The sequence below is a fragment of the Thamnophis sirtalis genome, unplaced genomic scaffold (genome assembly GCF_051295495.1).
Source record: "Thamnophis sirtalis isolate CommonGarterSnake01/CBP01778 unplaced genomic scaffold, rThaSir2_p1.2 scaffold_9, whole genome shotgun sequence".
In the NCBI taxonomy this organism is placed as follows: Eukaryota; Metazoa; Chordata; class Lepidosauria; order Squamata; family Natricidae; genus Thamnophis; species Thamnophis sirtalis.
The window spans coordinates 15,394,393-15,420,063 of record NW_028261389.1 but is presented as its reverse complement, the minus strand read 5'-3'; the positions used below and the strand labels follow the sequence as shown (position 1 = coordinate 15,420,063).

Here is a 25,671-nt window from a genome sequence, read left to right as displayed (position 1 = left end):
GGAAAAAAACAGATTAAAGGATGTACTGTAGATTCTGAGGGAGGCATCTCTCAGTCATGGGATTAAAAGAAGCGTAAAACATATCAACAGATGGCCCACAAAAATCTCTAATTTCTAGAGATGCTTAGAGCAGAGAAACAGAAAATAAACTTTGTTACTGGTCTCCTACTTTACGCTGAGATATCACGATTTTTAGGCCTTGCAAGTTTTTCGAGAATCATTATTCCCACATTCCCTCATTATTTGTCTTGACAAAAACTAAATCGTTTTTTCAATAATGATTATCTATTCCTGAAAAAGAAGGCACCTGGACTCTAAAATGAACAGAACGGCAGTCTAATAAACTCTCAAAGGCACCTCTGATAGCTTATTAATCCCAATCATAAGACATTTTTCAATGTAGAAATGGCCAGAGGCATAAAAGAAATATTGGCTTTATGCTAATAATCATCCCAAAGAACAGACTCCTAAACTCAGCCTTCCTTAACCTCATTCATGGGGAGGATGGAAAACTACAGCCACATGATTTTTCACAGAATAAAATCAGTAGCAGTGTTCCAATATCTCAGGGGCTGCCACAAAGAAGAGGGAGTCAAGCTATTCTCCAAAGCACCTGAGGGGTAGGACAAGAAGCAATGGGTGGAAACTAATCAAGGAGAGAAGCAACCTAGAACTAAGGAGAAATTTCCTGACAGTTAGAACAATTAATCAGTGGAACAACTTGCCTCCAGAAGTTGTCAATGCTCCAACACTGGAGGTTTTTAAGAAGAGGTTGGATAACCATTTGTCTGAAGTGCTGTAGGGTTTCCTTCCTAAGCAGGAAGTTGGACTAGAAGACCTCCAAAGTCCCTTCCAACTATTCTATTCTATTCTATTCTATTCCTAACAGCATGGTTTGTTATACTGTATGTCATGGAACTGTGATCTAACATAAAGCACCAAGATGGGTAAGATCAAACTCAATCGCGTCACGTGACGTTTCGTGACGTATCATGATGATTTTTGCCCTATGCGGAGCTGGGATGGGCGTGGCCTGTGCATGAACCATTTGGCCCGTAGGCCACCCATTTGACAGCCCTGGGTAAGATTGTCTTAAGTCACTGCTTGAGTATTTAGGATTGCTTTCTGAGCTGGAATAGCCATACAGCTAGTCCTCAACTTACGACCATAATGGAACCTGCCCATCACAGCTATAAGTCTTAATGGCTGTAGATCAAGACACCCATGTGACCGACCTTGTGGCAGCCGTTAAATAAACCAATGGTTTTACTATGAGCTGGTTTTGCCAAAAACTGGAGGTTAATGTTGGATTTCAGCAAAACCATTGTAAAATGTGGTCCAGCTGCCTAGTGCCTGATGTGCAGTCACATTATGGGGATGGGGATGAGGGGGCTGGCCATTGGAATTGGATAATAAATACCGGGGGCATGCAAGCTTTCTGTCAACCTCCGCTTTGCTACTGCTTCGTCTGCCATTGAAACGGGGAGGGGGGGGCATGGTATTTGGGAGGGGAATCATTGTTGTGCTGGAGGAAGATTCTAGATTTTGAACTGACCACCGTACTGCGCATGTGGAGGAGGAGTGTTTCCCGCCAAGGCCAACGGCCCAGCATTCCATCCTGGTGATGCCTTTCAACGTTATCTCACACCTGACATTTGGGAGAATTATGATTGGACTGTGCACGGGATGCCAAGGAGAGGCGAATGAATTATACAATATATTATTCGCTTTCGTGCCTAAATAACCAGACTTAGCTTAGCTTAGCTTCTATTCATTTATAATTAGTAAAAGTACACTTGATTTCAACAAATGGAGTCCGGTGGTTTTCTTTCCTGATTTGTGAATGAAGAAGGGCTGACACTTCCATTATAACTTGAAATTAATAGATTTGATGACCTTAAATGTTCATCAAGGCTGCCCATAAAGATATCAAACTATATTAGGAATGGATTTGTTCATTGTTTGACAAGCTCATCTTGAGAACCTACCATCTTCCAGAGGAAGTATGATGCGTTGGACTAAGACTCAGCGACCGACTAAAGCTTCAGTGGCTGAGGATGGACTGGAAGCTAACATTCACTCAGCTTACCTCACACATTTGTTGTGAGGAAATGCTAGAGGAGAGAGTGCTATGTATGCTACTTTGAGTTCTTAGAGGAAAGGTGAGATAGAAACTTAATAACTGCATAAACTTCATTTTATTGGCTAAAATCAAGAAAAGAAATAGAGGCAGTCTGAGGTGGATGGATGTTATTTATTCATTGAAGCACACTATGTCCTTTTCTGCTCTTTCACTAGAAGTCATGGGAGAACATTAAATCGTTAAGTATCTGCTTAAAAGTGCAATAGAAAGTCAGCCAATCAGTCCGTCCGTCCGTCCATCATTGACAAAACATATATGCTGCATTTCCCTAATAAAAACTCAGTAATTTTCTTCTTTTTGTTCCCAGTATTCTCTTCTTCCTCTCTCTCTCCCTCCCTCTCCCTCTCTCTCTTCCCCCCCTCTCCCTCTCGGACAGGCTGACTGCAACACAGGGGGTCTTTGCTCTCAAAATGATGACCTGAAAAAAATAACTATTTTGAGAAGCAAAGTAGGTTTGAAGCATGATGGCATTTGAGGCAGAGGAAACTATGAAATGTGTCACCTATTCTCACCCTAATGCAGATTATCTTTGAAGGAATAGAGGAAAAGTTACATAAAGAAATGTGCAGTAAAATGCCATGATCTCAGTAGCTGGTTACCTTGAAAATACCTATGAGCTCGCCTAATTAGCAGAACCAGATGTGGGAAGAGAGGAAAGGTTACGTACAGACATGCGCATTAAACGGCCATGAGCTCAGTGACCGATTACCTCAACTGTTTATTAGAGACAGGCCGTGCCAGGGAGTTATGTGGAGCTTCTACCTTGGCTGGGATGGTCTGCAAGATTGAGTACCAATAAGATGCTGTTGCTCCCCCTGTTTTGCTTTGCTTGTTAAAACTGTACAAAAGCCAAATAAACTCTGCGTAAGGCAGACAGGCATTTTGGACACCACCGCTGTGATGGATTTCTGAAAACCTACATATCTTCAGCTTTGAGAGGACAGCTGTTCCTGCATCCCACTGCAGTGCCGAAGATAAATTTCTCTCTGGCCTAATATTTCCTTGGCAACCAGTTATAATAAAGAAATGTAGGTGGAGAAGTTAAGCAGCAGAAATAGACTGACTTGTTCTTCAGATAAATTGTTTCCAAACAAGTGGCTTGAATGAAACACAGAACACAATGGGAGGGAAAGGACCTTGTGTAGGTATGCTTTTTCCGTATACTCTTCAGGCTAAGGAGACAAACAAGTGTCTTTATACTTTATCTGCTGTTGCATACCATCTCAGCAGATATCACTATCTTTCTTGATTTCAAAGTAGCCTTTTCAATAAGGGCTGCTCAAATTGATAATATGGTATATAGCCGTGATGGCGAACCTATGGTACACCTGCCACAGGTGGCACGCGGAGCCTTCTCACCATGCATGCGCGCAGCTCCTGCCGGCCAGCTAATTTTCCAGTCTCTGCTACATTTGCAGGAGACACGCACACATGCGCAGGGAAGGCACATGCATGGGGGCACAGCCCCATTTTTGGTTTCAGGAGGCTTCAGGGAGACCTGCTAGGCTCAAAATGGGGCACGGAGGGTGTTGTGTGCATGTGCAGCGGGAGCACGGGGACGTGCGCATGCGCAGAGGGAGCATGGGGGGTCATGAGCATGCACAGGGTTGTGGGCATGCGTGGGTGGGGCAGGGTGCATTGCATTATGGGTGTGGGCACACGTGTGTGCACTGTTGTGGGCATGCACACATGCAATTTCAGCACACAAGGAGAAAGGGTTAGCCATCACTGGTATATAGTTTAATATGAAAACCAACATCCTATTGTTTAAATCAGTGTTTCTCAACCTTGGCGACTTTAAGTCCTGTGGATTTCATCTTGAGAACCTACCATCTCTGTTGTCCTCTGCTGGCTGGGGAAGTCCTCTGCTGGCTAGGGAATTCTGGGAGTTGAAGTCCACAGGACTTAAAGTCGCCAAGGTTGAGAAACACTGGTTTAAATCCTTATTTCTGGCTTTCTTGCTTGGTAATCCCTAACAATCTGCATTCAGAATGAAATAACTATTGATATTATTAGAACTGATTTCCTAGTAAAGCTACCTGAACTTAAGCAAGCCACAGCTAAAGATAACAGCTTCAAAATCACTTCAATTCAAAGGGATCATTTCACATTAAGTATAACAACAAAGGATTTTTTTTCTTTGAACGAATTAATGAATTTTCTTTGAAGGAATTAAAGACTTCAAAACTTAACTTACAAACGGGGGTACCAGAACCTGCTCCTCCCAGAAAACTCAAAACAAATTTTGATGACAGGTTCAAGTGCTGCTGGTAATTAAGTATTGACAGTAAATGGAGGGGTAGAGAAAGCAGAGGTTGACTCAGTCTTCCATCCTTCCGAGGTTGGTAAAATGAGGACTGAAATTGTTGGGGGCAATATGCTGACTCTGCTTAAAGAAGACTATAAGCACTGTGAAGCGGTATATAAGTCTAGGCGCTATTGCCATATCACTGTGCAGGTGGCCTACTCAGAGAAAAAACAGGAAGATGAGGAAAAGTGCAGCGTCCATAAAATTTTATGTACGTGCAAACTGCCAAGCGCCCAAATTTTTGTCATGTGACTGTTGGGGCACTGCCAGGGCAGAGGTGGGTTCCTGCCAGTTCGCACCTATTCGGTAGAACCGGTTCGTCAAATCTACCGAACCGGTTAGAAGAGATTCCACCAGTGGACCCAGAAAGCAGGCCACACCTACAGAAGAGGTTCCAAAATTTTTTGAAACCCACCACTGGCAAGGATCTTGTAACTTGACAGCTTTAAGACTTGCATGCTTCAATGCCAGAGTTTCTGAATAGCTACTTGGACCGACCTAAGTACTAATTCATAATTTCATATCCGGTCACATGGGCGGCAAGCCACTCCCATCCGGTCATATGGGTGGCAAGCCACTCCCACAAAGGAGGCCACAACCACAGAGTAGGTTCCAACAATTTTTGAAACCCACCACTGTGCCAGGGCCATAACTTTGGGCCCAGGTCGTAAGTCCTTTTGTTCAGGAGCATCGTGGTTTCAAATGGCTGCTGAATCAATGGTTTTAAGTTGAGGAATACGTACTTGCTCATGTGGCTTTTAGCAGCATTGACAAGTACCATGGTGGTCAGACACAAAAAATGATCCACAATTGCCTTTCTCCATTTTTATGCCATATTTATCAAAGGAAAAAGATTGGGGTGGTAGGAGAGAGTCATTCCTGTTAAGCATCAGCTGCTCCCAGTGGCAAAATTCTATTTTATTTTTTTTTACTATCGGTTCTGTGGGCATGACAGCGGAAGGATACTGCAAAATCTCCGTTCCCTTCCCACTCAGGGGCCAGCCAGAGGTGGCATTTGCCGGTTCTCCGAACTACTCAAAATTTCCGCTACCGGTTCTCTAGAACCTGCTGAATTTCACCCCTGGTTGCTCCTCATACCTAAATAATTTCCTAGAGCTTAATTGTTTTAGAGCAGCTCATCCCAACCTAAACCACTCTGCAAGGTGTTGGACTACAAGCCTTGGGAAATTTGGAAGTTGCAATGCAATTTGGACATTTGCTTAAAGATGATACCTGCTAACACCTTGGCTTAGATGCATAGTGAAAAACACTAGTTTAATTAATTAATTAGAGAAAAGAAGAAACTCTCGTGAGATATAGCTGCAAACTAAGGTAGCAGAAAAGGACTACATAAAAAGAACGGATATAACAAACACATAAAAAAAAGATAATACTTTAAGTAGCGGAAGTCCCACCTTTGTGTATTCATCTTTGGCTCTGGTGAGCATCTGCAAGATATCCATGTCTTTCCTGTCACCAGAGCTGAGGCTGACTGGTGAAATTCCTAGGCCAGATCCCTGTTGCACTTTCAGTTGTTCTTGCTGAGTTAAACTGGAAATGGGAGGCAAAGTCAATAATGAATGAGAAAATGGGTTATTTTCTAATCACTTCAAATAATTTAGAGATCATTAAGAACACTTTTTAGGGTGTTTTACTTTAAATAAAAAGCTAAAAGTTTGGTTAAGGCTGATAATGTGATTCCTCCAATTTTATGCAATTGAGCTTTAAAAGACACCAATCTCCCAAACTCAGTCACAGCTCATTTTATGATGGCTGGAGTTCTGAGCTGGTGAATAGATGCAAATAAATATTTAAGTACTAGTAAATGACCAATTTCCTGCCCCAGCTGCTTTATAATTACTTCAAAGAGCTGAAAATGTGAACACAAAGTACATTGATTGGACTATGGCATAACTTAACTAGGATGAAACATTGCTTTTCCAATGCACTAAATGTATTTACAATCATATAAATATTCCCCAGCTAGTCTTTTATTGAGCTACTTTTAAAAATTAACAATGGCAGGATGATTGGCTTCCAAACATAATTTATTAAGAATATGCAGTATATTTTTTTGGGGGGGGGGGGGGTTGACCTTCATTCCCCTCAAAGTTATTTTGCTATTGCTTTTAACCGACCTGTTATTTATTATTTATTATCGTATAATATTCTTGATGGACAGAGAATTTATAAATATTATCTTCAACTATTCTTGCTACAAAAATGTTGTGTCTGTGATACCTTCCAAACCAACAAGCTATGGAATAGATTTCCACGAATTACAGCCCACTTATCCTTCCTGTGGCTGAGCCAGTAAGACCAGGAGTGACCTTCAAAAATTTTAGCAAGGGGTTCTCTGCCCAGTTGCTGGGTGGGTGTGGCCGTGGTGGGCGTGGCCTAGTCAGCCTCCTGCACCAGATGGGAGGGGGGATTGCCCTCCCTGGACTCCGGAGGCTTTCCTTGAGCCTCCGGGAGGGCGAAAACAGTCTCCTCAGGCTCCGGAAGTCAGAAACGGGCCTATTTCCTGAACCTCCGGTAGGCCCATTTTTCGCCCTCCCCAAGCCTCCGCGCGCACCCTGCACTTACCTGCATCCAAAACAAGCCGCGTGGGGACTCCTATGAGGAGAGGGAGAGGCGTGGGCAGGGGCAGCCAGGAGTGGGATTTAGGGGTTTCCCGAACTGCACAGAATCTTAGCTAACGGTTCTCCCAAACCCCTATGAACCCTCACAGCCCACCCTTGCATAAGACTTTTTAAGTGGGTGTAGCAACATTACAGTTCAGACACCTAAAAAAAGCCTAAAGACCTTTCCACATGATTTGAAGATCCCACAAGTAGCAGAAATACTGCTGAGTACAAAACTGGGACTGTTACAGCAGGGCACTGGAAGACTGTCATAAAATGTATATATAAAATTCTACCTCTTTAGGAACCCCCTAAATGGGAATTAAATAGAGCCAAGATCTATTCCGCATGAGTCTATTCCAGAAGTTAGAACGTTTCTTGCTGTCTCGTGGCTTGATGTAATGGTGAAGGAGGGTTCTCTGTAAGACACACTAGCAAAGGGCAGAGCAGAGAATATTGCCACTTGAGCCCTCCTTTTATATAATAATAATGGTCCAGAAGCATAAAACCTCTCTAACTCCAAAGGTATTGGTTCCCACCACAAAAATTAGGAAAGCAGGTTTGTGTTTGGGGTGTGTGTGTGTGCGGAGAGTTTAGACATAAATACTTTAATTTAGGACATACAGGTGCCAAGGGGGGAAATCTATTATTAATGCATCCCAAATGCAAGATACATCAGCAGTTTTGCTATAAGCTGGTCTATCTTTAAGGGAAAAGTAATGAATACAGTCCCTAGAGGTCTCTAAATTTTGCTGATGTATTGTATTTTTTTAACATGATAGAAGGAAACAATATATATGTATGCATGGCTCTGAAAGTTGGACCATAAAGAAGGCTGAGTGCCAAAGAATTGAGCCCTTTGGACTGTGATCCTGGAGAAGACTCCTGTGAGTCTCTTGGACTGCAAGGTGGTCAAACCGGTCAGTCCTAGAGGAGATCAGCCCTGACTGCTCTTCAGAAGGCCAGATCCTGAAGATGAAACTCAAATACTTTGGCCACCTAATGAGAAGGAAGGACTCACTCATTGGAGAAGAGCCTAATGCTGGGAAAGATTGAGGGCCAAAGAAGATAGGGACAACAGAGAATGAGGTGGATGGATGGAGTCACCGAAGCAGTCGGCGTGAGCTTGAATGGACTCCAGAGGATGGTAGAGGACAGGAAGGCCTGGAGGAACGTTGTCCATGGGGTTGCGATGGGTTGAACACGACTTTGCAACTATCAACAACATATGGGTATATTTACATATGTACATACCAGTGATGGGATTCAGCCAGTTCGCACCTATTCGGGAGAACTGGTTGGTAACTTTCTAAGTAGTTCAGAGAACCGGTTGTTGGAAGAAATCTCATTTTGTTTTTCCCACTTTACAGGGCTAATCCTGTAAGGAAGGCAGGAAGGAAACATTCTGATGTTGTTTCTAGCCTAATCTTTATTGCCCTGCTTACAGAAACTGCCTCTCTGGTTAACCCTTATTACATTATAACAGCTAAGGTGAAGCGTCGATTGACCTGAGTGACCTTGAGTTGGCCACGCCCACCCAGTCACATGGCTACTGAGCCCCACTTACCCAGATGGTCATTAGGGCAGAGAACCGGTTGTTAAATTATTTGAATCCCACCACTGGTACACACACACACACACATACACACACACAGAATTAATCATTCTATCATGTTAATTTAATTTAAATTTAACCATTTTATCTCTGTGCTATCCAAGCATGCCATTCTAAGCTTTCACAAATTGAAAAAAAAAGTTTCCGCTCATAGTTGGTGGGTGAAAAGAACCAACGTAACCATTCTATTAGTTATGATAGAATATCTATTAGTTATGACTGAAGACAGGGTGTCATCCACCACCCCCACCCCCACCTCCACCCCGGCTACATACTTTGCAGCTATGCAAATATCTGTTTCAGATGAATGTTGCCAGGGCAACCTGTTATGGATTGACAACCATTTAAGATCAGAAAGCAAAAAGACAAGAATGACAGTTCTAATAATAGAGACAAATAAGCAGGGAGCTCCCCCAAAGAGCTCTATTGGGCATGTGTTAATTTATTCACACGGGCTTTGAAGTCTGATATGTGCCGGGAAGGCCAACATTGCAAATGGCATGTAATTAAGGAGGATATGAAACACAAAGCAGAGGACATTTCCTCAAAGTGAGCAAAGGATGAGAAAATGGAGCATGATCCTTAACTCCAAAGAAATGTGTATACAGGTATTGGCAAAAACGATGCATGGCAAATTTGAACTGAGCATGATTAATCAATCATGCTGAAGTACCGAAAGCAACCATTTAAGATTAGAAATCAGGAAATATGGGGAAAGCACTATTGATATTACAGTTAGTTTACATAAATGTATCCTATGGCTTATAGGGACATTTATAAACCAGGAGCCTGGGAGTTCTAGTCCTGCCTTAGCCACAAAAGCAGGCTTTGGGCCAGTTACTCCATTTCAGCCCACCTCACAGGGTTATTGTTGTTGGGAAATTAGGGTATGTTCATTGCCTTGAGTTATTTATAAAGTAATAAAGGCAGGATTAGAAAAAAATCAGCAGGGACGTGGAGGCTCAGTGGCTAAGACACTGAGCTTGTTGATCAGAAAGGTGGGCAGTTTGGCGGTTTGAATCCCTAGCGCTGCGTAACGGAGTGAGCCCCCGTTACTTGTCCCAGCTTCTGCCAACCGAGCAGTTCGAAAGCATGTAAAAAAAACAGGAAACACCTTTGATAGGAAGGTAACAGCGCTCGGTGCGTCTTTGATGTTTAGTCATGCTGGCCACATGACCAGAGATGTTTCCGGACAGCGCTGGTTCTTTGGCTTTGAAACGGAGATGAGCACCGCCCCCTAGAGTCGGGAACGACTAGCACATATGTGCGGGGGGAACCTTTACCTTTACCTATCCTATGGCTTAATTTGTAATAGAATATACTCCATCTTACACAAAGAATGTCACAGCAATAAAGGTTTGAAAAATGGTAGCTGAAAACAACTTCAGAGTACGTTCTATAGGAGGGACGTTTGTGAATTTTATGAATTAAGACAAAACGACTTTGGCAAATACATGGTGGGGATGACACATGTCATCAGAAGAATAGCAATAGCACTTAGTGTATATACAGCTTCATAGTGCTTTGCTCTCTAAACTAGCAGTTTAGAGTCAGCATATTGCCCCCAACAATCTGGGTCCTTTATTTTACCGTTTACCATTCTTCAGAAGAATGGAAGAGTCAACCTGAGCCCATCAAGATCAAACTCATTGCAGTAAGCAGAGTCAGCCTGCAATATTGCATTCTAACCAATCGCACCAGTATGGAAAGGAGGAGGAGGATGGAGGAACAGCAGAATATGAGATTGAATGGAGAGAGGGAGGGGTGTCTCCTGCCTGCTCCCATAATAGGAGAATGTGAGGCCATCCAGCCCAACTAGGCCAACAACAGGCCAAAGAAACTATTTGACATGAGACATATTGAACTTGTTTACCACACGATTGCACATGATTATTTGGCTGGTATGACTTGGGGGTTGCTTAGGAGACATTCGTGGAAAACTGGTTCATTATAGCTATCTAAAACTACTATGGGTCAGACAATCTCTCTTGCTGGATATCAGGTCCTTAGGTAGTGGGAAATGACGGGACCTGTTTCCTTCATATATTCTTAGTGGGTTTTCTGGAAGTATCTGGTTCTTCTTTGTAAGGAAAAAGATGCTGAATCTTTGGTTAGAGCCTGCAGGGTTATTTGTGACTGTTTGTATATTGTATGGTCATCCATCACTTTCAATGCATTTTAAAAAGTGTATCCATATTAGAAGAATTAACACAAGGAACCTGGTATGCCCAAATACGGGAGGGAGCATACTGCTTCCCTTTTGCCTTTCAGTTCCACCCTAGGAGCTGAAAGGAGCAGGCAGAAAGCGATTTTTGTGTTGCATTTGTGCTGATAAATAAATAAAGGGAGAGTAGTATAGATCTATTTCAAGCTATTTAGCTCTTATCAGCTAGCCATACCCTTACTGGGTTTTCAAACCTGGGCTGTTTTAACATGTTAGGCAGTTGTATTAGCCTCTAAGCCACAAGCTCTCCTCCCTTATCAGCTGAGCCAAGGAAATGATTGTTATGTCAAAGCACCTGGTATGCCCAAATATGGGAGGGAGCATACTGTTTCCCTTTTGCCTTTCAGCTCCACCCTAGGAGCCTTCCAGGCAGGAAACTGGCATGATTTTCAACTATAAATATAAATACAACTGTAGTTATATATATATATATATTTCCAACTATAAATACAAAGTATAATACACGTACTTTTGTATTTATCACACCAAAGATCAACAGCTACTCCAACCAGTAAAATGAAACACAAAAATGATCGTGGACCAGGAATATTCCTTCTACTCCAAAGCAACAAAATTAAACGATGCTTTTTATAATGCAACTGCATGTAGATTGATTCATGAGTAAACGCCATGTTTTTCAAAGAGACCCCAAGGTGCTTTTTCAAGAGGCAACTGCACTTTCTTTGTTTTTCATTGAAGATGTTTTGCTTCTAATCCAAGAAGCACTTTTGGGACAACCATGACCTGGATGACTGAGAATCCCCATAAACCTTTTCAAAGGGACTTACTCCCATGTAGAAAAACAGGCAAGAAAAACAAAATGCACAGGTATAGTATCTGTGGTACCTTGCTCAATAGTAGTAACTCTGAGAGGGATCTTGGAGTCCTAGTGGACAACCATTTAAATATGAGCCAGCAGTGTGCAGCAGCTGCCAAAAAGGCCAACACAGTTCTAGGCTGCATAAACAGAGGGATAGAATCAATCCCCTGAAGTGTTAATACCACTTTATAATGCCTTGGTAAGGCCACACTTGGAATACTGCATCCAGTTTTGGTTGCCACGGTGTAGAAAAGATGTGGAGACTCTAGAAAGAGTGCAGAGAAGAGCAACAAAGATGATTAGGGGACTGCAGGCCAAAACATACATAGAATGGTTGCTGGAACTGGGTATATCTAGTTTAATGAAAAGAAGGACTAGGGGAGACATGATAGCAGTGTTCCAATATCTCAGAGGTTGCCACAAAGAAGAGGGAGTCAAGCTATTCTCCAAAGCACCTGAGGGCAAGACAAGAAGCAATGGGTGGAAACTAATCAAGGAGAGAAGCAACTTAGAACTAAGGAGAAATTTCCGGGCAGTTAGAACAATTAATCAGTGGAACAATTTGCCTCCAGAAGTTGTGAATGAAGAAGTTGGATATCCATTTGTCTGAAGTGGTGTAGGGTTTTCTGGCTGAGCAGGGGGTTGGACTAGAAGACCTCCAAAGTCCCTTCCAACTCTGTTATTCTATTCTATTCAAACAGGAAAGAAACAGTCATAAGACCATAACTTTGGTTGATGTTCTGCTTTAATACGTTCGATGTCTCTATGTCAGCAATCTCAGTTGAAAAGAGGCTAATGTTAAAAAATGTATTATAGTAACCGTGACATAACATTAAAAAAAATACATTACCATCGCCCCTCCACCTCCACCCCCACCCCGTCAGTCTGTCTTTGCCAACTGGCACTTACTTTTTCATCAGCTCTGCAATTCTTTGGCATTCTTCCTTATCGTAAAACCAAATTCCATAAATGGACACTGTAAACGCACATCAAACACAAATGATGAACAACAGAGCCTCATGTACACCAGCTGCCCTTTTTGGCATTATCAAGAATCAATGCATGTTGCTTGCAGAGGAGGTCCCAAAGCTTTAAAAATAACACTATAAAATTCAAACGGTTGCATTTTAGTTTCTATTGTACTACTCCATTTACCTCTTATTGCATGATGTAGATATGCAATCACAACATTTCTAGCAACCAGATCAAGTTGACTGGGTGAAAGTCTCCCACTTTGCCGTTCTCTGTATAGTCATGTCTTTCATACCAGAACATTCTCAGCTCACCTGCCTTGAAAACTATTCTGTTAGGAAACAACTAGGCTTCATCCATGAATTTCGTCCATCCATCAAATTCTGCCTCGCCTATGTTTCTTTCTCTATTTCTGGAACCCATCATAATACTTACCGTACTCTATGTCCCCATTATTTTATTTTTCAATTAAAAAGGGGAAGCTACCATTTTGCAAACCAAAGTCATACCCCAAAGCATAATCTTTATTGCTTAAAACAATCCTAGGATCCGTAGAGACCCTAAAGCAGGGGTGTCAAACTCAAATTTCATTGAAGGCTGCATCAAGGTTGTATTTGACCTTGGAGGGCTGGAGTTGATGCGGCCAGGGTGGGTGTGGCCAGCTCGACATCACTCGTGTCGGGGGCACCTGTGGGGGCCCAAGCACTCTGCCAGCGAAAACAGACTCCTGAGCTCGGTTTTCGACTACCAGAGCCTCCTGCAACCCTCTGTCACCGAAAATGGAGCTCGGGAGGGCCAGGTGCAGCCCTCCCGAACTCCATTTTTGCTAGCAGAAGCACCACGGGCCAGTCATTCACTGTTTCCAGGGTGGCCCCGTGGGCCAGATCTAAGTACCCCGCAGGCCGGGTCTGGCCCCTAGGCCTTGAGTTTGATATCCCTGCCCTAAAGGCTTTAGTGAAATAATGGGGCCCAAGGTTATGTTTTTAAAATATATCCAACCTGCACAGAAGAGTAAAACAATCCTGAAATTTCTATGTGCTTCCCATTAAATGAGTTCCATTGTTATTGTTCACTTTTTTAACCTTTCAAATGCCATGTTCACTCAATTATTAACAGTTATATTACTCAAGCTCTACACATCTCAGCTTCATAGTAGAGTCTCATAAGAGACCAATATACTTTACATCAGGAATTAGAAACACACAGCAGGATCAGGCTAAAATGCTTTAGGTCCCGTATATTTGTACATCTAGTTCTTGACTTAGAACCACAACTGAGTTCAAAATTTCCATTGCTAAACAAGACAGTTGTGAAGTATGTTTTGCCCCATTTTACAACCTATCTTGCCACAGTGGTCAAGTGAATCATTGCAGTTGTTAAGTTAGTAATATGGGTGTTAAGTGCACCTGGCTTCTTCATGGACTTTGCTTGGCAGAAGATTGCAAAAGCTAATCCTATGACCCCAGGACACTGCGACTGTCATAAATACATGCCAGTTGCCAAGGATCAAAACAGTCATAAGTCACTTGGTTCAGTGCCGTTGGTAACTTTGAACAGTCACTAAATGAATGTTTGTAAGTCAAGGTCTACTTGGAGTGCAAACTAGCAGTTCAAAAGCATGTCATATGCAAGTAGATAAAGAGGCACTACTTTGGTGGGAAGATGAGCTGGTGCTCTGTGGCGGACGTCAAATTCTTGCCAGCACTGGACCTTCCCAGATGTGACATTCGTTTGTGAGGTGACTTCAGTGGAGAGAGAAAGTCTCGGATGACACTGCAGGATGCCGTTCATCTTTCTTGCACAAGTCTGAATCGAATGGGCTAGCAGTAGTAAGGCAGCCAAATAAGTATTCTGTACTAGCACTGCAGTCCCCTGGGTAACATCCAGTGGTGGGTTGCTCCTGATTCGGCCCGATTTGGCTAAACCAGTAGTAGCAGCATCGGAAGGCACAGAGCATCACATGTATGTGCAGAAGCGTCACACACATGCATAGAAGCATCACATACATGCGCATGCACAGAAGTGTCACGCACATGTGCATGCACAGAAGTGTCACGCACATATGCATGTGCAAAAGCATCATGCACATATGCAAGCACCCACGGGAGGGCACTCGAACCGGTAGTTTAAAAATTGGGAACCCACCACTGGTAACATCGGCATAGTATAGATGAGATAGGTAGATGGATAAATGGATGGATGAATGGATGGATGGACGGACAGATGATAGACAGATGATCTAGATAGATAGACTAGATGATAGATAGATAGGGAGAGAGAGAGAGAGAGAGAGAGATGGGTCAATGGACAGAGAGAAAGGGATGGATGGAGATAGATACTGGAGAGAGAGAGAATGGATAGATAGATGATAGATAGATAGATGATAGATAGATAGATGATAGATAGATAGATAGATAGATAGATAGATAGATAGATAGATAGATAGATAGATAGATAGATAGATAGATAGTTACATAGATAATCAGACCATGACAGACCATTGTTCATCACTTTTTGTCTTATGCTACGGTTTGCCTCCTCCTGCCATCTCCAATCTTCTTTATCCACTCATTATCTTCCTCTGCTGAATTTAAGTCTTCAGTATTTCCCGACATCTCCACAACTTGCCTATCACCTGCCATCCTTACTGCCTTCTCCAAACTTACTTGACATTTCCCAGCCTGTCCATTCTTCTCCATCTCTCCCATACTGCCTTCTGCAATCCTGTCTGCTCACCCATATACTTAGACTGCAAGAGGGAAGTATTTTGCTTGAAAAATAATTGCATTTTTCATTGGTTGAGGATTCTTTGATACTGCAGCTACAAACAAACAACAAAAGCTCCATGTCTTTTTCTTTTTAAAAAATATATACATATATATTAAGTAATGAGAAAAAAAATGCCCCAGACTATGCAATGACTTTTACCATGCATCCATGCAGTTTTCTTGACAACACTACAGAAATACTTTGTCCCTGTCTTCTCATTTTTGTTGTTGTTTTGTTTAGTCTACAGCCCTGGGAATCCCCAGTGATCTGTCTTCCAAGTGTCAACCACACCCAATCTTGCGTAGTTTGTGAATCCAAAATTGGCCCAAGTTCTAATACTTGCTGGGGGAAAAAAACACTCTGCTTTTTAAAATATACAGTTCTTTCTAATCAGTTGAAGGAACTATGAAACAACTGCTCCTGCTGAAGCGGCTGGAACAATCCACAAAATTTCCTCAGCAAATGTGATTGATGACACACCCTGGGGGAGGGGGGAAACAGGGTGTGTTTGGGGCCTTAATTACGTGGGGTCAGAGCTGGCTTCACTTGGGAACATACCAACATAAAGTTCCTAATAAATAACTGGATTTCTTTTGAAGCTTGGCTCGAGGCTCATGATTTAATTAGGGCATCCGTCGGAACCCTGAAAATTAGGTTTAGATTTAGTTTCTAGAACATAACCTATACCTTTTCAGAGATCTCTTCCATTGCTGATATACCTTTATCAAAAATACTTTTTTCATAGAAGATTTAAAAAGTGGCTGATTTTTTTAAAAAAAGGTATTAATTGGAATTTTGCCAACAGGTAATTGATATCAAGCCTTCTTTCTTATCCATGTGAGACAGAAATATAATTCGAGGAATATCAAATGTACCTCTAAATATATACCAAATTAGAGGACAAACCTATGAACACAACAAATAGGGGAGCGTATCATTGCTTTTTCACAATATATATCTATATTTTTCACAATATAAATAAACAAATATTGTATATAAATATTGTATTGACAATGTAGTTTGGTTTTGGCCCAGAATGCTGGGTGAATCAATTACTGTGATTTATAAATTACGATTTGTTGCTTAGCTTGCTCTGCAAACTATAAAGTAATTATAGTTTATTCAATAAATCATGGATAAATAAACTTTGGTTCTATCCAACATATGAGCCCAGTCGCCATAAGGAAAAACAGACGTGATGTTTCTGCATGAGTTAATCAAGTCTATGGTAACAGAGACATCTGCTAGTTGTGTTCATTTTGAATACAAAGATGGAGGATATAGGAAAAATTGTTCATTGTTATTTATAAGGTCCTTGGGAAATCCACGAATAAGCTTATTTCTATAATAAATGTTTCTAATAAGAAATGTTTATAACATATTTCCGTATAACTTTTTCCAATAATGTTAAAACCACACAAGGTATGAATCTATCCCTTTCTATTTATCATAACAGAAATCAAAACATCCAATTGCTTGGGGCTACAGATCAGGGACATGGTGGCTAAGACACTGAGCTTGTCAATCAGAAAGATCAGCAGTTCGATGGTTTGAATCCCTAGCGCCCTGTAACGGAGTCAGCTCCCGTTACTTGTTCAGCTTCTGCCAACCTAACCGTTCAAAAGTATGTAAAAACGCAAGTAGAAAATTAGAAACCACCTTCGGTGGGAAAGTAACAACGTTCCATGTGCCCTTGGTGTTTAGTCATGCCGGTCACACGACCACGGAGACATCTTTGGACAGCGCTGGCTCTTCAGCTTTGAAATGGAGATGAGCACCACCCCCTAGAGTCAGGAACAAATAGTATATATGTGCGAGGGGAACCTTTACCTTTACCTTACAGATTTAAAATACTGGGGTGGGGGAAAGACTCTCTTAAAATAGAACTATATCTAAAGGATGCTATTAATGCAGGTCATATCTGGAACAAACAGTACACTACCTATCAACGTAGGTCTAAAGGGAAGAAGAAAAATTGACCATATTGTATTCACAGGAGGGACTCTAGCACCTATTAAAACAGACAAAGCAAAAACATTTGGCCAGGAGTGAGAGCAAGCTTACTCCATGTTCAGACAAGCAAGAAAATATAAACCAGAAGCCACTTACATGAGTTGGAGAGACAGCCTGACACTTGTTGCTCAACTGTGGCTGATCTTCCTTCTATTTTATTTATTTACTAGTTGGTAACCCGGTGTTGCCCAGGTATTTATTTATAGGGGAAAAATGTCTGGACCAAACGGAATTTTTGGTGTTGGATTTTCCCCCTTACTAGAGGGAGCCTCGTTGTGAAGTACTGTGAAGCCGTTACCAGGGCAACTCCACTGCGCTGTACAGTAGAAGCCATTTTAAGGCACAACAGGCTGTATCTTAACTGAACACAAACACCGAGAGGTTTTAGGGGTGTTTTACCCCCACAGTATTGGTTTTCAGAGGGTAGGTCATCTCTGTACCAAGTTTAGTTGGAATTGCTCGAGGAGTTCCACAGTTATGCTGAAACACACACACACACACACACACACACACATTTAGATAGATAGATAGATAGATAGATAGATAGATAGATAGATAGATAGATAGATAGATAGATTAAACAAATAAATCTTCCCTTTGACCAGAACAGGATACTAGTTTACAGACAAACTCTGCATCTTTCTCTCCTGTTAAGAATTACTAATACAGGGAATAGCAGCAATGTTCCCTCTAAGCTGCGCGCCTGCACAGCCGCTCAGGTAACAAGAAAACACCGAGCACAAATTTCAAACTGCAGCGCAGTGTTTTTTAATGTCTTTAAATGTGACTGAAAATATCCTCCCTCCCTCCCTTCTCTCTTGCGCCGAACTCTCTCCTCCATCTGGTGATTAGTGAAATCAAGAAAGACTCTGCCCAGAGACCGATTATACTGCAGAAGGGAGAATTCCCATTGATCTTGTGGGGCTTTGTCGGTTCCTGGGAAAACGCTATTCGCTGGTTGTAGCCTGCGTTTCTCTGCACATCCGGGGTTTCTCAAGCATTGAGTCGTCTGAAGTCCCCGTTCTGGGCTGGGCAGTTTTTCTGCGATCCCTTCACTTTGGGGAGAGAGGGAAGCGGCGTGGAGTTGGACTGCCTGAGCCAAAGGGGTCCACGGAATCTTGAGACTTGATTTTTGAGCAGTACCAATCCATTCCACTCTTTCCTTTCCCTTTCTGTCCTTCTTCTATCTTCCTTTCCTTTCCCACTTGCCTCCAGCTGCCAAGGCCTTTCCCAACCCGAGATAGGCTTCCCACCGCCACTTGGGCTTCCTTCCCGCCCCTCCAACCACCACCATCATCATTGATTGCTCACCTACCTTTCGAAGCCTCTAGAGCTCAGAAGATTGGGGTACAGAAGGAGGACAGACAGCTCCATTGCTGGGCCACATGGCAGAATTCCACAAGCAGTTGTCTTTTTCTGAGATGCTGACAAAACTCTTGGGTTTTCTTTTCCTCGCTAGTCACCAGCCTTCCCTCCCCTCAGTGATGGCCGCTGGTGGAATTTTGCTACATGGCCCAGGGAGGGAGTGGCACCTCCTCCTTCTGTACCCCAATCTTCTGAGCTCTGGAGAGCTTCGAAAGGTAGGTGAGCAATCGGTAATGAGTGGAGATGAGTGGCAAAGCAGACCCAGTGCCTAGGGGACCCAAACAGGGCAGGCTGGTGAAGAAATAGAAGGGGGGAGACACATGTTGCAACATCTCCAGTTGGTCACAAGGATGAATGACCGCAGAAGTGCTGCAACAGACCTAACTTTGGGACTGGGACATAAATACCTTTGGGGGATTTAGTGTAACTTTGAACCATAAATGACCTGTTGTAACCTGGGGACTATCTGTACTGTACTTAGAAAGTAACTATTCCATGGTTTTTCATCTCCTTAAGAAGCTTAAATATATCCGTGGGGCACCTCTTCTCCTGTTTTACATGATGAAGAGCCTTACTATTTTGCAATGCAGATTGTCCACACTTAAGTGTAGCTGCATATTTTCTGATGGGTGCCAAATACCTCTTAACACACTTGACATTCTGGATCCAAAAAGAAAAACTCAAAACAGAGCCACAAAGCAAGTCAAGTCCATTTTGCCCCAAATATAACCAGATACAGATTAGAAATCTCCCTATATAATCGGGAAATACGTGATGGGTATGTGGCGGTAAGTAGACCAAAACACACAGCTATAAAAGTATGCAGTGACTTAATAATGCTGCACTGTGGCTTCCGCTTCTCGGTTAAAAGACCACTGATCGAAATATGCGCTCTACATGGGGCAGCCCTTGAAGAGTATTTGGAGACTTCAACTCGTCCAGAATGCAGCCGCGCGAGCGATTGTGGGTGCACCTCGGTACACCCACGTTACACCTATCCTCCGCGAGCTGCACTGGTTACCGATCAGTCTCCGGATACGCTTCAAGGTGCTAGTCGTAACTTATAAAGCCCTTCATGGTATTGGATCTGGGTACTTGAGAGACCGCCTGCTGCCAATTACCTCCCACAGACCCATTAGATCTCACAGGGTTGGCCTCCTCCCGGTGCCATCTACCAGCCAATGCCATCTGGCTATTACCCGGGGGAGGGCCTTCTCTGTGGCAGCTCCGGCCCTCTGGAATGAACTCCCCGCAGGGATTCGAACCCTCACCTCTCTCCAGGCCTTCTGAAAAGCCGTCAAAACCTGGCTTTGCTGGCAGGCCTGGGGGTGATGAGTTCCCTCCCCTCTCGACATGTATGGTTGTGCGACTGTTGCCTATTTTTATTATTTGTATTTCGTTTTTACGTTCCTCTTTTTCCCCTTTTGAATTGTTCGCCGCCCTGAGTCCTCCCAGAGAAGGGCAGCATACAAATAATAAAATTCTATTCTATTCTATTCTATATTCCAAGATCATGGGCTCAGAAGAGCAAAATGGTCCTTTAAATTTAAAGGCCCTTTAAATTCTGTTCTAAAAACAGAAACAAGGGGAGTTTCAAACAAAACCCAGGGGCCTGTTAGGATATACAACAAGAAAGAATATTTCATGAGAAGACACCCTCTGCCTCTCTCTCTCTGGTCTGGAGGAGACGAGACACACTTGCATCCATCAATCTATGAAGTCTTACAATAAAGTAAAGGCCGTGTTGTCCACTGTATGATTTATGTCCCCAAGAAACAAACAACTGTCTCCTGAGCTCAGCCTGTGAAGCCACTTGCAACCTCAAGATAATTTCACCAGAAAGGTTGCATCATTACAAAATGGACTGCATGCCTTTCCTTTTAAGGGGATGCTATCCTTCACTTATTTATTTTTTTTAAATTGCTGGAAAATATGTGAAGGCGCTGCCTTGGAACAAACCCTTTATATCAAGGCATATATGTAAGGTTCAGGAAATGCCCCTGCATGTTTTGCATTGCGTATTAACTCAATAAGTTCCCTGGGCTTACGTCATAACTCAATTGCTCTGATTCCGATATCTTTAAAATACAACTTATGGCTCGGGGAAAATATGTTCTCTCGCTAGGCGAAACCCAGAAACCCCAAAAACTCTATCTTCAAAAACAAGGCTAAGTTATCAGAAACTGCCAAGGTGGTGATGATGTATGACAACCAGAAGCCTCCATGGCTCAGAGAGGTGATGAACTGACAGGCAGATGGAGTCCATTAACTCCACTTCTCAATATAAGTTTTCCTGTAAAACTAACAGAAGGAGAAAGGGACTACAAGCAACCATAAGGGAAAGACTTTAAATAACAGCCTGGAAGGAAAACCTTAAAAGAACAACAAAAAAAATGCACAGAACTTTATTTAAAAGTATCTTCCTAACAGTATTTGGGGAGGAGGAGCATTAACCCAATTTGGCTATTATTTGCCACATATTTTGTGGCCATCTGACTAGTTTGACCAGATAGCATTTATTTTTATTTTTTTGCATAGCATTAAGTTAGAGCACCATTCCTACTACTACTCTGTTTTATCGATCTGGATTGGAAGAAGATGTTTCAGACCCTCGTTCGCAAAGCTACATCAGCATATCGTCCACTACCTGCACATCAGTCGGGGGAACCTGGGGTGAAATATGCGGGCAAGATGGTTAATGAAACTCAACTCAACTGCTTCTATATTTCACCCGGAGGTAAGGATTCCCAGTAATGGGTTCTACAAAAATAAAATTCTTACTTGATGTTGGTATATTTTGTTCAAATTCTGTTTTGGGATAGTGAAGAGCCATGTTTAAAGTTCAGATTATATATTTTCTAATAGTTGTCTTCGGAGCAATCCAGGCTCAGCAAATCAAAATAATAATTAATATGAATGGGCTTCTATGCAGAGAAGATACTACAGTGAATTTGCTAGGGGAATATGAAAATTATAGACTTTACAATATTATAGTGATATAATACTGCTATATATCAAAATAAAGAATTGCTTTGCACTGTCTAATATAATTGGGATTAGAACGTATGGGCTATAATCTAATTCAAAAGAGGAGATTTATACGTTTTAAGATTAAAAATTTCACGTGCATCAATTCAATGTACAGTTTTGTTTTTATTTTCTCTGAAGATAAAAAATATCTGGCTATTCTTTTGAAGCTTGTTATTCTCCAAGCCCTTCCCATTTATTTTTCTTTAAATTTAAAATTGCAATTTGTGCCTTAAACATAACAACAGCTTAACAAATGGCAGTCGTGACTTTAAAAGATATAAGAAAACATAGATTTTCAAATATTACAGGTTTTTTTTCCATATTTCATATTTCAATAGTACTTTAGTAGGTCACACCAAAGTCACACCAAATTTTGATTTTTATCTTGTTGCATAAAATCACTTCTGTCTGTAAGGATTCAATGGCAAAATAGAACACAAATAGAAAGACATTTGAAATATCCTTCTTAAAAATAAAGCAGTATTCCAACTTCTACTTCTGTCTGCTTAATGTGGTCTATCTTATCTTTAAGAAATGTCTAGAATTCTCCCACCTAGTAGTATATTTCAACACCAACACCAAAACCCTCCCAAATTTTCAAACAAACTGAAATGTTACCTATCTGCTGAACTTCATGAAGGGAAAACACTTTTAAATGCGTTAATTGCTCGTATGAATCTCGCATCTTTAAAAATCTAAACAAAATAAAATTCCATCACATAATCTTTCACATGGATTCAAAAGTCTACAATGAAGTCGGAAAAAATACTCAATGCGAAACTGGTGCTGACTGCTGACAGTCTGCATACTTTTATTATCTTAGGCTCTTGAATTCATCTCTTCTCACATGGCAGAGTTTTACTCTGATACAATATTGAGCATGAAGTTGTAGCTGAAAACCCTATATATATATCTATATCTATCTATCTATCTATCTATCTATCTATCTATCTATCTATCTATCTATCTATCTATCTATCTATCTATCTAACATCTATCTATCTATATCTATATCTATATCTATATCTATATCTATATCTATATCTATATCTATATCTATATCTATATCTATATCTATATCTATATCTATATATATCTATATCTATATCTATATATATCTATATATATATTAGATTTTTACAACCCCTGGTAAGCCCCAATTATGGGAGGAAGCTAACGGCTATTATGATATTTATTTATCAGCACAAATAAAACACACACACACACACACACACACACACACACACACATACATATATATATATATATATATATATATACACACACACACACACACACACACACACACATACACACACGCGTTCACAGTATATATACATATATACATATACATATAGATACATACATCATACATACATACATACATATATATACATACATACATACACATACACACATACATACATACATACATACATACATACACGTTCCTGACTCTAGGGGACGGTGCTCATCTCTGTTTCAAAGCCGAAGAGCCAGCACTGTCCGAAGAAGTCTCTGTAGTCATGTGGCCGGCATTACTAAACGCTGAAGGTGCACAGACCGTTGTTACCTTCCCACCAAAGGTGGTCCCTATTTTTCTACTTGTATTTTTAACATGCTTTCGAACTGCTAGGTTGGCAGAAGCTGGGACAAGTAACGGGAGCTCACTCCGTTACACAGCACTAGGGATTTGAACCGCTGAACTGCCGACCTTCTGACAAGCTCAGTGTTTTAGTCACTGAGCCACTGCGTTCTCTGTGTGTGTGTGTGTGTGTGTGTGTGTAGAGTTCTAGTCTTCAGCAGGAACACCTATAATTACCGCAGTTGAAGAGTACTACAGGTAGTCCTCAACTTAAAACAGTTCATTTAGTGACTGTTCAAAATTACAGCGGCACCAAAAAAAGTGACTTCTGACCATTTTCCACATTGCAGCATCCCCCACGGTCATGTAGTCAAAATTCAGGAACCTTAATCCTATCCACTTGACAACTGGTTCATATTTATGACGGTTGCAATGTCCCAGGGTCATGCGATTCGCTTTAGCGACCTTCCGACAAACAAAGTCAATGGGGAAACCAGATTCACTTAACAACTGTGTTGTTAATTTAACAACTGCAATGATTCACTTAACAACTGGGGCAAGAAAGGTCGTCAAATGGGCAAAACTCAACAAATGTTTCACTTAGCAACATATATTTTTGGCTCAGTTATGGTCGTAAGTGGAGGACTATCAGTAGGTGCCTTGAAAGATCAGTTGAAAAGCATACACAGTTCTGTATTTTTTTTAGCCTCCGAGCCTTTGCTTGGAAAATATTCCACTCTAACAATTTTATCGTAACTCTGTTAAGACTTATGTAAGGAAGACCACGAAAAAGTCTTTGTATATGCCACCTATTTTTCTTCTCATGATATACCCACCTAAAACCAACGATACTTGTTGTTAACCTAATCTGAAATCCAAGTGAAATTTATTAGAAATGGCTTGCTAAATCATCTCATTTATGGAGGTTGATTATTCACTAAAGTTATCATTTTGCTATTCAAAAAACTTTGTGCGGATGTCAACCAAAGAACTTTATTATTGTGTGACACTTCACAACTTGAAATAACATTCTGGGAGAATAGCTCTTGCTATGGAATAAGAAAACTGAACAAGAAAAAAACAGCATAGGCAGGACAGCTGTTTAAAAACCCATCAATCATTTCTACTAATTTGGAAATGCAACAGCTGGATCAACTCTTGAAATACCGTAACTCTAATCCGAGTATGGTTTAGAATTAAATAATATTGCTGGCAAGCTAATTTCAGTGTTCCCATGCTTAAATATTATTAACTATAGAGTATGTTCTAAACAGAGTTGTATCCACCTCTCCTTAAAATCCAGATTTTAATCCAGGCACAGGAGAACTTCCACTGATTACTAGAGTTTTTGGAAAGCTACATAAATATTTTGATACCGCCACTAATTTTTGCAAAGTGGTTTTGCAAAGTCCATGAGTATCAAGGAAACTCTTCTTTTCAAATCATGCTATTTCTCAACCATGAAATCTTGTGGACTTCAACTTTCGGAATTCATAACTAGCCATTAAAAATCTAATAATAATACACACATGTACATACTCTAAATGTCAAGAAACTTCAATTCTCACCAGACTTAGCTAGCACAGAGAATAGTGACTGATGAATTTTAATCCAAAATCATGAGGCCTATGCAATTCCAACTCTTAATTTGCATCACATGTTTCCGATTAATAATCCACTTACTTTTTAAAATTACTTATTTCTAAAATTTTATTTAAAATGTCACATTCTCATTTTATAGTATAAAGAACGGGTTAACCAGCATTAAATGCAGACAGAATGTTAAGTCAAAATTATACACAACAGAAATATAGTTCATAGAATTTAAGTACCAGCCAATTTAATAACAGGGCATAAAAAAGGTAATTTTCTTACAGTAAGCAATAATTTTACTTCCCAGCTACAGTTAGCTAGACCAAGAAAATAGCTATCATTGAGTTTATTTGTACTTACAGATGAAATGAAGCTGTTTTTAAATAAACAATCTGAATTGAAATAGGGAAAGTATTCACTGAAGGAAAACAGCAAACAATATATTCTAAGTTATTAACAATAAAGGTAAACAAGATTGCTTTCAGAAGATTATATCTTAGTATATTAAACTGAGATATTTGTCTATATATACAGCTCTTTCATAACATGAGAAAACAAAACAAAAAGCCCTTAATTACCATGTTTTTTGTTTTATTTGACCCAGCTAGGA

At 41.0% G+C, this 25,671-nt stretch overlaps 2 protein-coding genes across 6 annotated transcripts in view; one reads left to right on the top strand and one right to left on the bottom strand.

The window, feature by feature from the left end:
* DCP1B (decapping mRNA 1B) overlaps positions 1-25,671 on the bottom strand; it is a 60,135-nt gene that overhangs the window by 20,880 nt on the left and 13,584 nt on the right. For all 3 annotated transcript variants that reach the window (XM_087722898.1, XM_087722899.1, XM_087722900.1), the window contains exons 4-5: positions 12,644-12,710; positions 5,867-6,002 (exon numbers count right to left, since the gene is read on the bottom strand). In XM_087722898.1, coding sequence (XP_087579024.1) covers positions 5,867-6,002; positions 12,644-12,710 — 203 coding nt within the window. The remainder of the gene's footprint in view (positions 1-5,866; positions 6,003-12,643; positions 12,711-25,671) is intronic.
* The window catches only part of CACNA1C (calcium voltage-gated channel subunit alpha1 C), a 610,648-nt gene continuing 605,954 nt past the window's right edge, over positions 20,978-25,671 (top strand). For 2 of the 3 annotated variants that reach the window (XM_087722897.1, XM_087722893.1), the window contains exon 1: positions 20,978-21,590. In XM_087722897.1, the coding sequence (XP_087579023.1) occupies positions 21,452-21,590 (139 nt within the window). In that variant the 5' untranslated portion in view covers positions 20,978-21,451. The remainder of the gene's footprint in view (positions 21,591-25,671) is intronic. The other variant, XM_087722896.1, reaches the window with a different exon arrangement.